This window comes from Anas acuta, chromosome 1, assembly GCF_963932015.1.
Source record: "Anas acuta chromosome 1, bAnaAcu1.1, whole genome shotgun sequence".
NCBI classification, from domain to species: Eukaryota; Metazoa; Chordata; class Aves; order Anseriformes; family Anatidae; genus Anas; species Anas acuta.
In genome coordinates, this window is record NC_088979.1 from 62,046,103 (window position 1) to 62,060,000 (window position 13,898).

Below are 13,898 nucleotides of genomic sequence, written 5' to 3' on the forward strand. Positions count from 1 at the left end.
TTACAGCAGCTGATCATTATTTATAACTTATTCCTGCCTCATAAGCTAAACTAAGCATTGGAACTGTAGTAGTGGTTGTGTTTTCTATGGGATGATGGTAGCACATGAAAATAAGATTATTTTGTTTGTGAAGTTGGCTGTTCATGCTTCATTTGAGATGATGGTGTGTAAACTACAATTCGTTTCTGGGATTTTTTTTGGCTTTCTAAGCTCTTACTTTTTATCCAGGGGCAAAAATTAGCATGAAATAGTGTTATGCAAGAACCGGTCTTTCTAGGCAACTCCAAGTAAGGTTTATATTTTGACCCTCAGAAGTGAGTGGAAAACTGGTGATTTCAGTAGACGGCTGAAATCTCATTGAGCCCAATGGGAGATTCTTCATCCCCTGACAGTCTTGAGTACTCTACAGGCATCGTCAACACTCATTACATCTGCTGTGCAGTGGAGCTTAGTGAGGACAGCCGTTCCTTGTTCTATTTTATTCAGTTTGTATTTAAATCTCATATCTATTTTAAGTCTGTTTTGTTCGCCTGAAATAGTAGGACAGCTGCATTATTATGGGCTATAACTATATTCTTTGTTACACTGTATTATTATTGGGCAATTAGATTGTTATGCTTTTTCATTTCACTTTGAAATTCAATTCTTTTATCCTAATGTCCTCCTGCAGGACATTGAGGGTTTTATTTTCAGTGCTGTACCAAGTAGCATTGTTATGGGTTCTATGAACAAAGGAACAGAGTTAATATTTTGATACTCAATTTACATACAATTTACCAATTTACTTATTATTGCAGTTGTTGTGCTTACAAGTAGCTTTGCTGGAATGCCATTTAAGGCCTTCCCTATGTGTGTGAAGGGGACATTTTTTTTAATTAATAAGTTGCCTTTAAAATAGTATCTTAGGATGTGATACAAAACACGTTAAAATTAAAGTTGCTAGATTATGAATATATGTGGTAGATAGCTTCTTTGCAGGTGTGGTGAATCAATTCATGTCATATATAACGTTTCAATTTTTAGTGTTTTTTTTTCAACACCAATGTAACATATACTTGAGAATCACATCTGTTTCACTAATAGGATATATCTAGGTCTTGTGGGACACTTGCTTAATAGTGAATGTAAACCAGTCTGCTTCAACAGCTGAAGATTGTAGCCCTTCCTGAGCTACTTTCTGTGTTTTGACCTAAAACAGGATCACCTGTTTGTCTGTCTCTTCCTCTCAAGGTACAGAGTATTCTGTGTGTCTCATTGTGTTAGATTATAATATAAATGCTCTGGGGACATCCAAGTTAGGCTTGGAACAAAACAATTTAAAACAGAACTTTATTTTAATTCTTAAGTTTTTCAGCAAGCGTAGCCAAATGTAATTGCATCGAGGTTTCAAGGTTCGAGCTGCTCCTACAGATGCTGAAGGCTCCAGCTGTGGCTTGGCAGTGTGTCTGCAGTTGTGTTCAGCTCACATGTAATAGGGGCAAGCTCTGGATGAGGTTTCAAATCAGTCATTCACAAAACAAGATTACAAACCCTAGTGTTAATATTTTACCTCAGGCCCAGCTACTTATATTTTTCCTTGGAGTTTCTTCCTTCTGTGGTACAAGGTCCTTAACTTTAAGAATTTTTGTTTGCTTTTTGTTGCTGCTAAGCTATATTAGGTGTGCCCTTCCACATACCAAAGCAGACAGTCCTCTCTACATGGTTCACTGTTTCACCTGTCTAACACGTTCTTCATTTAGTTTGTATTTTTGTAACCATTTTTCCTGTATTGCAAAGGTTTTTTTTATTATTATTACTGTTTTATTTATTTCCCCTCTAAAGGGACATTGGGGGCTCTATTCAAAAGTCTCTGGAAAATACATACCTTGTTTAAAGTCTCTCATTTGCATTTTATATTTTCTTTCACAAATATTTTATTTTCTCATTCCTGGCTTAGAAAGTTGCCATATTACTTTCATACCCAACTTTGTAACTATCTGCAGTTGCCATATGCAGGTTTGTTAAAACAAATGGAGATGAACAAGAGCATACAGACAGGTGTATCTGTTTATACGCATCTTAAATCATACGAGCTATGTGATGTGCAAATGACACTTCTGGCCACCACAAGTACTGAAACCAGCTGTTTCAGCTCACTTTGGTTTGAATGCCTCTTCATGCAATGCACAACTTCAAACAAAGTTATTTTCATTAAAGGAAAAATACATATGGGTTGCTATTTTTAATTCTTCATGCAACTTGCATTTTTGCATGTTTATTCATAGTTGGCTTTCCTGCAGTTGAAAAAAGTTAGCATTTCTAAAAGCTAGAACCAATGCTTAATCTTTGGCCCTTAAATTATCCTTGTAAATGATTTGCTTCTCCTTGCTCTCTCTAACTTGGAATTCATCAGCAATGTCCTTGCTCTCTTATATGGAAGTGACCTGGAAATACCTTACTGATTAAACTGCTGTCTTTGTTGTATTGGTGGGTCCTGAGTCTGTAAACTCTGTTTGAGAATTTCTAAGTGGATTCTGTACTATACAGATTGCAGATTTTGGAAATTTTAGTTTTGTTACCTATATAACACATTTATTCTAAGTGTCCTGTACTGATGGTGGAAGAGGCAAGAAACAGTAGTGGTTTCTCTCACTCAGGTGTTGACCGAACTGTGGTTTTATATTCAGTACACTGAACTTGCTGTCTGTAGGAAAGAAAAAAAAAAAAAAAACTGATTTCTAGCCCAGTATACTTACTACTGATCAGCCTGAGCAAAATGCAGCTTGTGAAGTAATGTAAAACTTCTGTCATTTCAAGGAAATAATATTTTTTAATAAATACCTCAATTCTTTTTTTTCCTTTACAAAGGATATGCAATGAAGCTTTTATCCACTACTTCATTTGAAGTCTACTCTTAATTTCAGATACTTTGAGTACTCCAATTGAGTATATTCCTCAAGGAGAAAAGATAAATTCCTTTTCAGAAACACATAAACATAGTATCTGAACCACAACAGCAGTCAAATAAATAAATAAATAAATAATGTATTAAGGCTTTCTCATTCACACAAGTATCTAACTTTTGACGTTAGTGCAAACAAGATCACTTTTACACGAGCTGGATCTTTTGAACTGAAGTTGTTGATCGTCATTGTTGTCAAATTGCTCAACTCTTGAGACTTGTGTGCCCATATTGATCAATATAAAAATCATATCTTTTAATCTGAGTGCCATTTCATTTGCATGACGGAGCTAAAATACAGGTCCTCTAACCTAAATCTGTCATCATGTAATTATATCCACCTACACTGCTTCCTTTTTGTGGCATTGGGTAGAGTGCTTTTGAGAGCACCTTTTCATTTGCAAACTGGAGCAGAATAACTAGGGGAACACCACAAAATAATCTGCTTTTGTTTCCTGAAAGTCTGAGCATTCTACTTTGCTGCTCCCTGATTTTGCCAGTCCTACTAGGGGAAACAGCATGTCTTTTATTGGGTTGTGGGGAATTTTCATTTTCTCTGTGCACACGTTTTTTAGCAGCTGTGCCAATTTCATAATTTTTGTAACTTTCAATGCGATTTTAAACTGAAAAGAGTAGCAGTAATTGTTTGTCACTTAAGAGTGGTTTTGGATAACGAGTCCATTGTATGCCTCTTGATTAGAATTTGTGCAAAAGTGTTAAAATTTCCTTGGCTTGACAGTTCTTTATCACCTTACCAACTTGCAATTTTCATTTTTATGATGTTCTTTTTTTCCTAACTGTGGTAGGAAAAGTTAGATGCAGCAAAATATAGAGAATAAATGCTAAATTACCTAGGTTTGCTAGTTTCAAAGGACCTCTTTTCCACTCCTTTAGTATCCATGGGTTCTTGATGCTCTGAATCCACGTAATTTTAATGGTCAGTGCTATTGTTTAAAAAATTGTACACAAAAGTTAGGAACCCTGTGTGCTACTTCATAAGCCAAATTAAGTCGTTTTGCTACCTAACTTGTATAGCTAACGCAATTCAACGTGTTTTCAAAATGCTTATTTTCCCCCAAAATGCAGGGCTGTCACTGATGTAATAACTGGCTGTAGACCAAGGCCAGTCTTCTACTTAGAAGACAGCCCCACTGGAATTTTACTGGAATTGTAGGGGTTTATCCACCGAAAACCTTTCGGTTTACATGGGTAATTTGTTTTCTTTGATATCAAATTTGTTTTGGAAGCTTCAGTTGAATAGGCTTGCCAAGTCGGTTGTAAATGAGTTAATAACAAAGTACTGCTTTAATGAAGGCTCACGGAAATAGGGTGGAAGTGGATCTACTTCATGTAAAGTGGTATTTTGTTTTTGTTTAATTGCAGATATACATTTCAGTGCTCTTCACTTCTATGGCGTTTCCATTTTTAGGCTGAAAAATAACGATCCTCTCATTTGGAGGTGGTTCCCTACAGCTACACGTGTAATGAGACCAGTCTCAAGTAATTCTTGGAAACCATTTCAGACAAAATGAGTGAGGGCTGATTGCAGGTGCTTAAGGAGCGGTGTGTTCTCTTCTGCTCTTTGCAATTTAACCAAAAACAAAAGCTGGCACTCAAGTGGCATTTGATGAATACCTCAAAAAGAAATAACAGACTTTTTTCAACGTTTTCCCTTGCATAGTCATGACAGCATTTGTGTGCGTGCAAGTATGCACGTATCTTCAAAAAGAAAGGGCTATAATATCCTTTCAGAAAAAACTTCTAGAAAACAACAAAACCCACCTAAGATTAGATTGAATATGCTCCCAAAGATATACTTGGTTGTCTTAAGAACATGTAAAACTATTACACTTCAGCTGAACAAGTCAATGCATCCCTGCTTACGCCTAGCAATAGGAGAGTAGGGTTGTGTGTGCCATGGTGAATTGAACTTGGCCAGCAAAGAAGTTCAACCTGGTCCACAGCCATGGTGGACATTTCAGGAGGGTGAATTGCAGGGAGAGATGATTTTGCAGCTGTTGAGACTGTGAGCTAAGTAGATGCAGTCACTCTACCAACAGACCTGGATTTCTTTAAAATAAAATAAAGAAATACTATTTTCTGGATTATGATTTTTACATTTTGTGAAAATTACAGTTGCTTATTTTAGAAATGACTCTAAATGACTCTACAAAATGAATTATTGTCATGATCTGTAGCACTCATGAAGTTCAGGTGAGTTTTCTTGTCTTTTTCGTAGCTGGGTTTGGAATGTTGAAAGACTATTATGATAATTGGACTTAATAAGATATTTACTTTTTTGCCTTAAAAACATATTTCAGAAAGATGAGAGAGGTCAAGTTAAATATTTTTGTCACTCTGTTGCTTTCCTGCTCTTCTAAAAAAAAAAAAAAAAAAACAACAACAAAAAAAAAAAAACACTTGGCTTTCCAAACTCCGGTTTCCCTTTTATCTGCTCACACCAAAATTCTGTGGCTTGGTTTAGTTTCAGGAGAAGGGAAGAAAATCACATTTTACACAGCTAATTTAGGACTGAACTGGGTAATGATGCTTTTGCAGAGGTGAAACAAAAGAGGTGAAACAAAGATAAGTGGTTCTGAATGAAGGGAAAAAATAAACATTCCTTGCTGCCTTAAGTTCATTCTGAAAAAAAAGGACATGTTAAAAAACCAAAAACTCTTCTACTATATTAGTATTTCATACGAACACTACTTACATGTAGGATTTTTACTTGGCTGTGTTTTCTGTGATCTTTATGTAGCTTGCTGTGACAAATGCTCATTTGCAAGGAGCAAGGGCTTTACTAGAGCAGCAGGTCTTTCATTTGTGGCCGTGTACTTCAAGTTGCAATATCACGTACTTCAAGTCGCAATATAGAAAGCGACTTCTCTAGGCCAGCGATGTTAAAGCTGGAATTAGGTGGAATTTATTATGCAGAGCAGTTCAGAGCACATGGCTCTAAGCCCTGCAGCACGAAGGAAAAGCACTTGAGCAGCACTGGGAGGTATAGGTGTGCTCAAGTGTCCCGTCAGGAAAATACTAGAGTAATGTAAGCAGAGCACAACAGTGTATTTACAGGCAGGATGGAGTCGTCCCCACCCATGATAACCGCCAATGAGTGTAATAAGAACTGAAAAATAGTAGGCTGTGTCAAGGCTGGACGGCTCCACGTTTGCCCTTGACAATTGGTGGTGGTCTGGGAACTTCCTGAAAGTCATGGTCTGTGGTTCTTCTTTTAGGCCATGTCCTGCAAGTGTATTGTTCTTTTTCTTTTGTTTCATATGGCCTATTTATAGAAGCTAAGTGGAACAAAGCGAGTAACCAGGGAAAGCTGAAAATAATGTATAATTGTACCTAAAAATAGATATGGTAGAGAGCTAGCTCCCCTAGCTGAGGGGAGGGTTGCAGGAATGAGCTCAAACTGGTAAGGAGGTTGAGTTTGGTTCAATATGGAGATTTGCCTGCTTAGTTCTGATTATTTTTTTCCTAAATTACTACATTTTTTTCTCCAAATGGGGTGTATTTACTTGCAATCGACATTTGTCAAATGAAAGATGCACTGCCATCTGGTGTCCAAATTGTGTTCACACAAGACACTTAACGTACAGGAAAAAATTAATGTGTAATAAATTTCTTCCTATAGAACTCTATGAACTCTGAAGAAGAGATTGGACTGTTCAGAATAAGTAGTGTCCATGCTGATGAGCACTGCGTCAAAAGAAGAAAAAGTACAATAGTTTAATTACTGGGAAATTGCAGTCTAGTTAACGGGACGTTTATGTAAATGTGCCTGCTTCTTGTTTCTTTTGTAGGTGGAAGAGGGGAAGATGGATGCCCTGTTATCACCTTTCCAGACTACCCAGCTTTCAGCGAGATCCCAGAGAAGGAGTTCCAGAATGTCCTGACCTACCTCACCAGCATCCCAAGGTGAGCACCCAGCCAAGAGAAAATACTCTTATCCAATAAAGCATTTCCTATGTTCAGAAACATATATCATAGGGTAAAGGTCAGGCTTGTATTTAATTAAAGAAAACATGAATATAGCAGGCGATGCAGCGTCAATAAGAGTCTTGATTAGTGAGAACCACCTAATGCAGTAGTTGATAAAAGTGTAAATAGCAGTATATCATTCATCTAGAGCATGCAAGAAGAAATTACTTTCTGGTAGGTATGGATATAGATTCTGTAATAGAAATTTTCTTGTTTCTTATTTTTGCATTGCTGGATCTTAGAGTGCGGTGTTGTGTATTTTAACTGAAAACATATACAATTTTGGCAGGACATGCTAATTCCTGGATGTTACTCAAGATTGTTACTCAGGCTGAGGGAATACTCTGTAGTTACATACTGGGGTTTGTCCTAGCCATTTGTGCTTCATTTCATTATCTAAGCTGAATGTACAGTCTCTGTAGCACTTCCAGAAATCTGACCAGTAGTGCTAAGCAGGCCCAGCAATTAATCCTGATTCTCTTAGAAGGTATGGTATAACGTTGTCAATGGGCTGCTCAACAAAGATTGTGATTTTTATTGAAAATCTCTCAGGGAAATAGATCAAGATCGTGACAGAGGTGAGAAAGGCATGTAGCAGAATAGAATACAGATGCTAGAATTCAAGAGAACAGACTGGCTTATTCAGGTGAGATTTAATGGAGTGTAATTCTGAAGAGTAAATCTGCTAAGGAAAGCTGGCAAGTTTTTGAGGACAGCACCATCCAAGCACAAGAATGGTACAGCTTGGAAAATGAGTAGACATACTGGGAGACTGACCTGGCTGAGCGGGGAACTTGTGACTTTGAGCTGCAGTACAAAGACAGTGCGCAGGAGGTGAAAGCAGTGGCAGGCTACAAAAGTGAAATACAGAAGCATTGCCTGAACACACGGGGTGGCTTCAGGAAAGTCACAGCACCCCCCAGAAAAAAATCTGCTGCATTAGCAGTAAAGGAATGAAGAAGGAGAATGTGAGCTTGTGCTGAATGGGCTGGGTATTTTAGTGGCAGCCAACACAGATGAGAGGCTGAGACACTTGAAGCAAAGAGCTCATCAGTCTTCTCTGACAGTCTGTCCAGGCCTTTGTGCTTAGAGACAGGATCTGAGTTTACTGAGAGTGACTAGCAAGAGGTGAGGATCTCAAGGATCTCTTGAAAAATGTTGACCCCAAACTAGTATTTGGGATAATCTGAGCTATATCTAGAGTGGTGAGGCAGCTCTTTATCACCTTCAAAAGATTTTTGAGATCAGAGGCAGACTGTGATGACCGGAGAAAAGCAAATACCAATATTCATCTTCAGAAAGGACAAGAATAATGATCTGAAGCACTACAGGCTAGTTGACCTCAATTTAGTCTGTCAGGAAGTTATGGAGTGAGTCCTCTTAAAACACATTTATGTGCACAAGAAAGCTGAAAGTGCTGGGAAGTAGCCAGCATGGATTAAACAATGGTAAATTGCACTTGATCAACCTATTTCCATGGTGAAATCACTGGGTGTGTAAATGAGGGGAGGCTGTGCATGTCTTAACTTTAGCAAGACTTTCCACAGTCTTCTCCCAGCAGCCTTGCGTCCAAGTTGGGTTGTCACAGTCTTGATAGGGGGGCTACTAGGTGGGTGAAAGACTGGTTCATCTATTTGTTACTGGGAGAGTGATGTAGCGTTGAGACAGGATGACAAAAGATACCATGGAGCCTTCATTCTTGAAGGTTTTCAAGACCTGACCATCCAAAGCCCTGAGTAACCTGATCCAAATTTGGGTTGGCCCTGCTGTGAGCAGGAGGTTGGGCTAGAAACCTCCTGAGATCCCTTCAAGCCTGAACTATTGTGTGAAGTGAGATCTGTTATGTCTTTCCTAAATTGGACTATGTGGCTTTCCCAGGTTAAATACCCTTAGAAACGCAGGTTGTCTAACACCGATTAAATGTTGGTCTCAAGCTGTTTTTCTCATTCTTTCCTCTGACAATGTTCAGTGCAACTCAGCATGGGCTGTGCTGAATTCGTGTCTGAAACTAATCATGGCCGATTTCCCTCCTGCACACACATGCTTTATTTCTTTTCATGCATATACAGTGAACAAATGGTCTTCTTGTAAAGGTCTTTCCTCCTAATTATTTTGTAGGACCTATTCCCTTTCAGGGAACACTGGTTATATGCAGCACAGTACCATGAGGTGCTGTCCTAGTTGAACTTACTAACACGTAGGTAAGCAGGAGAGGAGCTGTGAAGCCAACAGTCAGCTTTATTTTCTTTGTTTATCCTTGTGCTCTTTAAGCTGTGGGGTGCTAAGCCTCCCTTGATAGTATCTTCCTTGAATACTGTTATTACAAATAATTATGTGCTAAATTCACATCTGCTCCTCCTTATGAAAGTCCTCCTTTGGCAAGGCGCCTTCTTGTGGCCCACTGAACTTCTTCACAGAGTGGGATTCATGTGAGAAATTCTGAGCGGAGCAAACAGCATCTGGCGCAGGGAGGAACACTGAAGGCGTCCCAGTGCATCAGCTTGGTGGGAGCACGTTTTGACTAATTAAAACTCTGGGAGCAGAATTTCTGGAGATTTTTTGTTCATTTTCCCATACCTTCCAATAATTATTGTATGCATAGCCAGCCAGCAGCAGCCACTTCTTAAGTTTGGCTGTTCTTGTAGGATATTTTTGTTATTTCTTTCTTTTATTTCTAATTTTTTCAGGTTTCCATCCCCTGTAAACGAAGGAAAATAGCTAGGTAGATATAAAAAGCAAGATACTAACTTTTATTACTATACCCATATTTTATGTTCTTGGATTTTTATAACTTTTGTTACAAGTTTTAAGCTGAAATGTTAATGCCACTGTTAAAATGCTGATAAAACTGGGACCTTTTTAGTGTCTGAGAACTGCTGTAATCTCAAAGGGCTTTGGTCCTCCCTGACATCTTCTCTAATGGTGTTACCAGCTTACTGTGTTTAAACTTTGTTTATAAGCCCTTGGGTAGGTGTGTAGGAATACCAAACTGCAGAAATGCTGCTAACCAGATGTCAGCATACCCTCCCTCGTAAAACATCTTCTGCCAACAGTAAGCTATCGACTGCCTATACCTCAAAGATGGGCAGTATTGTGAACTTCTTTGAATTGCTGATATTTCTAGTGTAAAATTGTCACAAGGCAGGATTTTTGTTGTTATCTTAGTTTTCAATGGCTAAAATTTTAAAGACTGGGAACTTTGGGGTACTTTGGAAACTGCTTTTGAGGGAAGTGGAGGCAGATTGTTAATAGTTTATTTGTTTTGTAAGTTTATTTAAAAGGTCTAAGATATACAAATTTACAGGAAGGGTAAAAAATGCAGCCCACAGCTTTTATGCATGGAATCCTCTACTGATCAGTATCATTTAGCTTATCAAATACATAACTTTGTCTTTTGTTCTGACTGAGGGGAAGAAGAACTTTTTCGTAGAAAAGCCCTGTAGAGCACAGACACGTCTGGAGCCACAGCAGTTCCTTGGAAAACATGCTAGGCTCTTTGTGCCACTTGGCCCTGCACAAGATTCCCGATCACAGCGAGGGGTTGGCAGCAATAACTCAAAGCTTATTGTCTGACTGCCTGCAGTCATGTGTTAGGGGAAATGATATTTCATGGGAATGACAACGAGAAACTGCTAAGAGCCACATAAGAAAGGACCTTTCTGTGTTCCGCAGAAGATTTTTTGCCTAATAAAATATTTACCAGTATGGTGATTTCTAGCAGTGGCATCAGATTTTCAAGATTTGTTCCAAAGTGAAAGAAGAATTAATAAAAGCCTTAATAAGTGTAGCTTAGGACTTCCTGCCAAAAGAGAAAAACCAAAACCTCTGAACATGTCGTTACTATTCCCTCTGATTGCATAGGTGTAAACATGACCTTGTCCCTTCTCACTGAATTATTATTCTGTGTGATCTAAACACTGAGTTTAATAAGCTTTTCATGTATAAACTTGTCTCTTTCACAGTGAACTGCTACAATGAAGAGTTAAATATCTCATGGGTCACCTTGCATTCAGAAATTGAACTATTATAAGTTGCATGTTACCAGCTTAGATGACCGGGGAGTAGAATAATGCAAACAGCAGAGCTATCAGCTTGTGCTCAGATGTGGAAGTCTGATAAGTTGAAGAAGTTAAGAAAGGAGACAGTGGAAAGGGAATATCTAATTTTAATATAAGATATACCATTAACCCTGGTGCAATTGTATATTATTAAACAAAAAGCTGAACCATCTCCCTCAGATTGCTAACACTGCAAGGAAAACATATGTTCTATAGACAGCTAGATAAAATAAAGTACCTCATGTATGGCTTGTAATAATCTCAAAATATTCAGTACAAGATTGTTGACGTTCTGTGTGACAACAGTCATGTACCGTGTGTACTTAAAGATTGTTGCTGTATCAGGAAAAAATGATGGATTAAGGATAAGAACTATAGACAGTGGAAGAGTATAGCCAATCCTTTAATATTTCACTTTATAATGAGATGTACATTGTAAAGGTATATATCTAATACTTCTGAAACAGATTCTTCCTTTCAGTAGCTGGTGGGTTTAGTACTATTACTGAAGTACAGAATATTTTGTATTGAAAAGCTGGGGACTCTCTTCCTGAGAATGACTTTTTTTCTCTCTTTTCTTAGTTCAAGTGATTTTTGTTATTATTTTACATGTGTAGTATCCAAGATGAAAGAAGGGGAATCCGTGGCAGTATGTAATGTTCTTATGGCAATGCCTTATAGGAAGAGTACTTTAGCTACAACGTTAAATTACTACACATACTTTTGATATAAGTACAGATCTTCAGGAATTAATAGGTTTTAACAATATAGTTTCTGAATAAATTCGTATCTGTAGATACGTGTCTGTAAGAGAGATGATCTTTAGAGTCAATTGGCTTTCAGCAGAGAACAGTGAGCCAAGTTTTGCCTGTGTTTGAGATGCTTTGAGGACACTTCATGGTGTCTGTGTAGCCAGTCTGATACTCTTTAGAGCTTGCAGAGAAGAATGCCTCCTGTCACTTCACTGGGTGAGTCCTTGGGGAATGCTGCTGAGCTGGGTAGGAAGACAAGGTTGTTCCACCACAGAGTTGAATAAAAATCTGAAGACTTCCATACACAGTGTCTGTCATTGCTACTGCAAAGTGGGAGAGGCACCTATGAGGTGTGCCTTTTATATCCCATATACAGAGGGTGGAGGAAGAATATTCCATTCAAGGTTGGAATAGACTTCTAAAGCAACTGCCTCATGTACCCTTAAGAAGTTATTTCAGGGCATTCTGTATGCTTTTCTTTTTCTCTTTGTTTTGAAAGTATTTTTTTTACCTTTTCTATTTATCCTAGTAAATGGACATCTAAGATCTATGATGTACACTGAAGGCAAGTGTCATATGTGTTTATTTCTATCAATCACAGCTGAAACTTAACATGTTTTATTAACTTACCAGCATGTATGTGTTCTTGGAAAATGAGTTTACAAAATGTAGGGTGTGATATGAGAATTTGGTCCAAAAGAAATTAGTAGATAATTGCAGTGTTTTTTTTTTTAAAAAAAAAAAAAAAAGACAGGATTTTTCAAACATATGGCTTTGTTTCTGGCTAATTAACAGTTTCTTCTGCAATATGATAACAGTATGCTGTATGAGAAACTACAAGGATATAGCTTGAATATTTTTCTTCGTTGCTCTTATAGATTCATCCTTGAACAACAACAACAAAAAAAAAGCAAGCTAAAAACTTGTGGTCACAAGAGATTAAAAATTAATATTCTAAACGTGTAACACTGTCTTAAATACCCTTCAAGAGAAATGGTATAGATTAGAAAATGTTGAGTTGTCATGGCCCATTTTAGTCCCACGCTGCTTATTAAATACAATACACAGGCCTTTTGTGCTTGTATTCAGACAGAGCCTTGTACAGCCTCTGTTTGTAATGCCCTTCTGTCCCGCCGCATGATCCGAAGCATATCTCAGGTTAAATTGTCATGTTCTGCTATTTCCTGTTTTGAAAGCTGTCCCCGTCGGTTTCCTGCCCAGGAGAATGTCCTCGTCTTTAAGATCCCAATGGCTTACAAAGGCCCGAACACAGTGTGGTGTTCTAAGAAATGCTATTGTTCGTGGTACCGCCTGGTGTGTGAAATTAGGGAGCGAGCCTGGCCAAGTTACGAAACGGAACAAGATAACTTCACAAAGTGTTGGCGTCTGGGAGTTATAAAGTTCTGTTGTTACGGCCTGGCGAGCTCCAGACCCTTCCTTACGGAGTGCACCAGCTCTCTGTCATTTGGGATTAACATCGGGTTGCCAAAAAAATAAAAGGAAACATCTTCACTAAGCCTCCCAGGGGGTTTGCGTCCAAGAAGACTTCATTAGTATGGGCACTGCAAAGCGTCAGGGAACTGGGGTTGTTTCTTCTGGAGAAGAGGAGGCTCAGGGGAGACCTCATTGCTCTCTGCAGCTACCTGAAAGGAAGCTGTGGGGAGCTGGGGGTCGGCACCTTCTCACAGGTAACCAGTGATAGGACCAGAGGGAATGACCTCAAGTTGTGCCAGGGGAGGTTCAGGCTGGCAATGAGGAGCCATTTCTGCTCAGAAAGAGCAGTCAGGCACTGGGACGGGTTGCCCAGGGAGGTGGTGGAGTCACCGTCCCTGGGGGTGTTCAAGGAGAGGTTGGGCCTGGTGCTTGGGGACATGGTTTAGTGATGACATTGGTGGTAGGGGGGTGGTTGGACCCGATGATCTTGGAGGGCTTTTCCAACCCTAATGATTCCATGATTTAGCTACGGACTGGATGACCATGGCACAGCATGGTGTGGATATTGCTGGGGCTAACAAACCTTCTTGGTACACGCAGAGCTTGTGTGTGGAGCAGGCTTGGGTCTGGCCAGTCTTGTCAGCATGGTTTCACTGCTGTTCCCTGAGAGCTGGGGCACCTGCATTAGGGTAATGCTGTCTTTGGGCCTGAAGAGCCTTCAGG

General features: G+C 38.9%; 1 protein-coding gene across 14 annotated transcripts in view; it reads left to right on the forward strand.

Annotated features, from left to right (window-relative positions):
• The window catches only part of MCF2L (MCF.2 cell line derived transforming sequence like), a 152,489-nt gene that overhangs the window by 88,902 nt on the left and 49,689 nt on the right, over positions 1-13,898 (forward strand). For all 14 annotated transcript variants that reach the window (XM_068678742.1, XM_068678787.1, XM_068678771.1 and 11 more), the window contains one exon: positions 6,754-6,868. In XM_068678742.1, the coding sequence (XP_068534843.1) occupies positions 6,754-6,868 (115 nt within the window). The remainder of the gene's footprint in view (positions 1-6,753; positions 6,869-13,898) is intronic.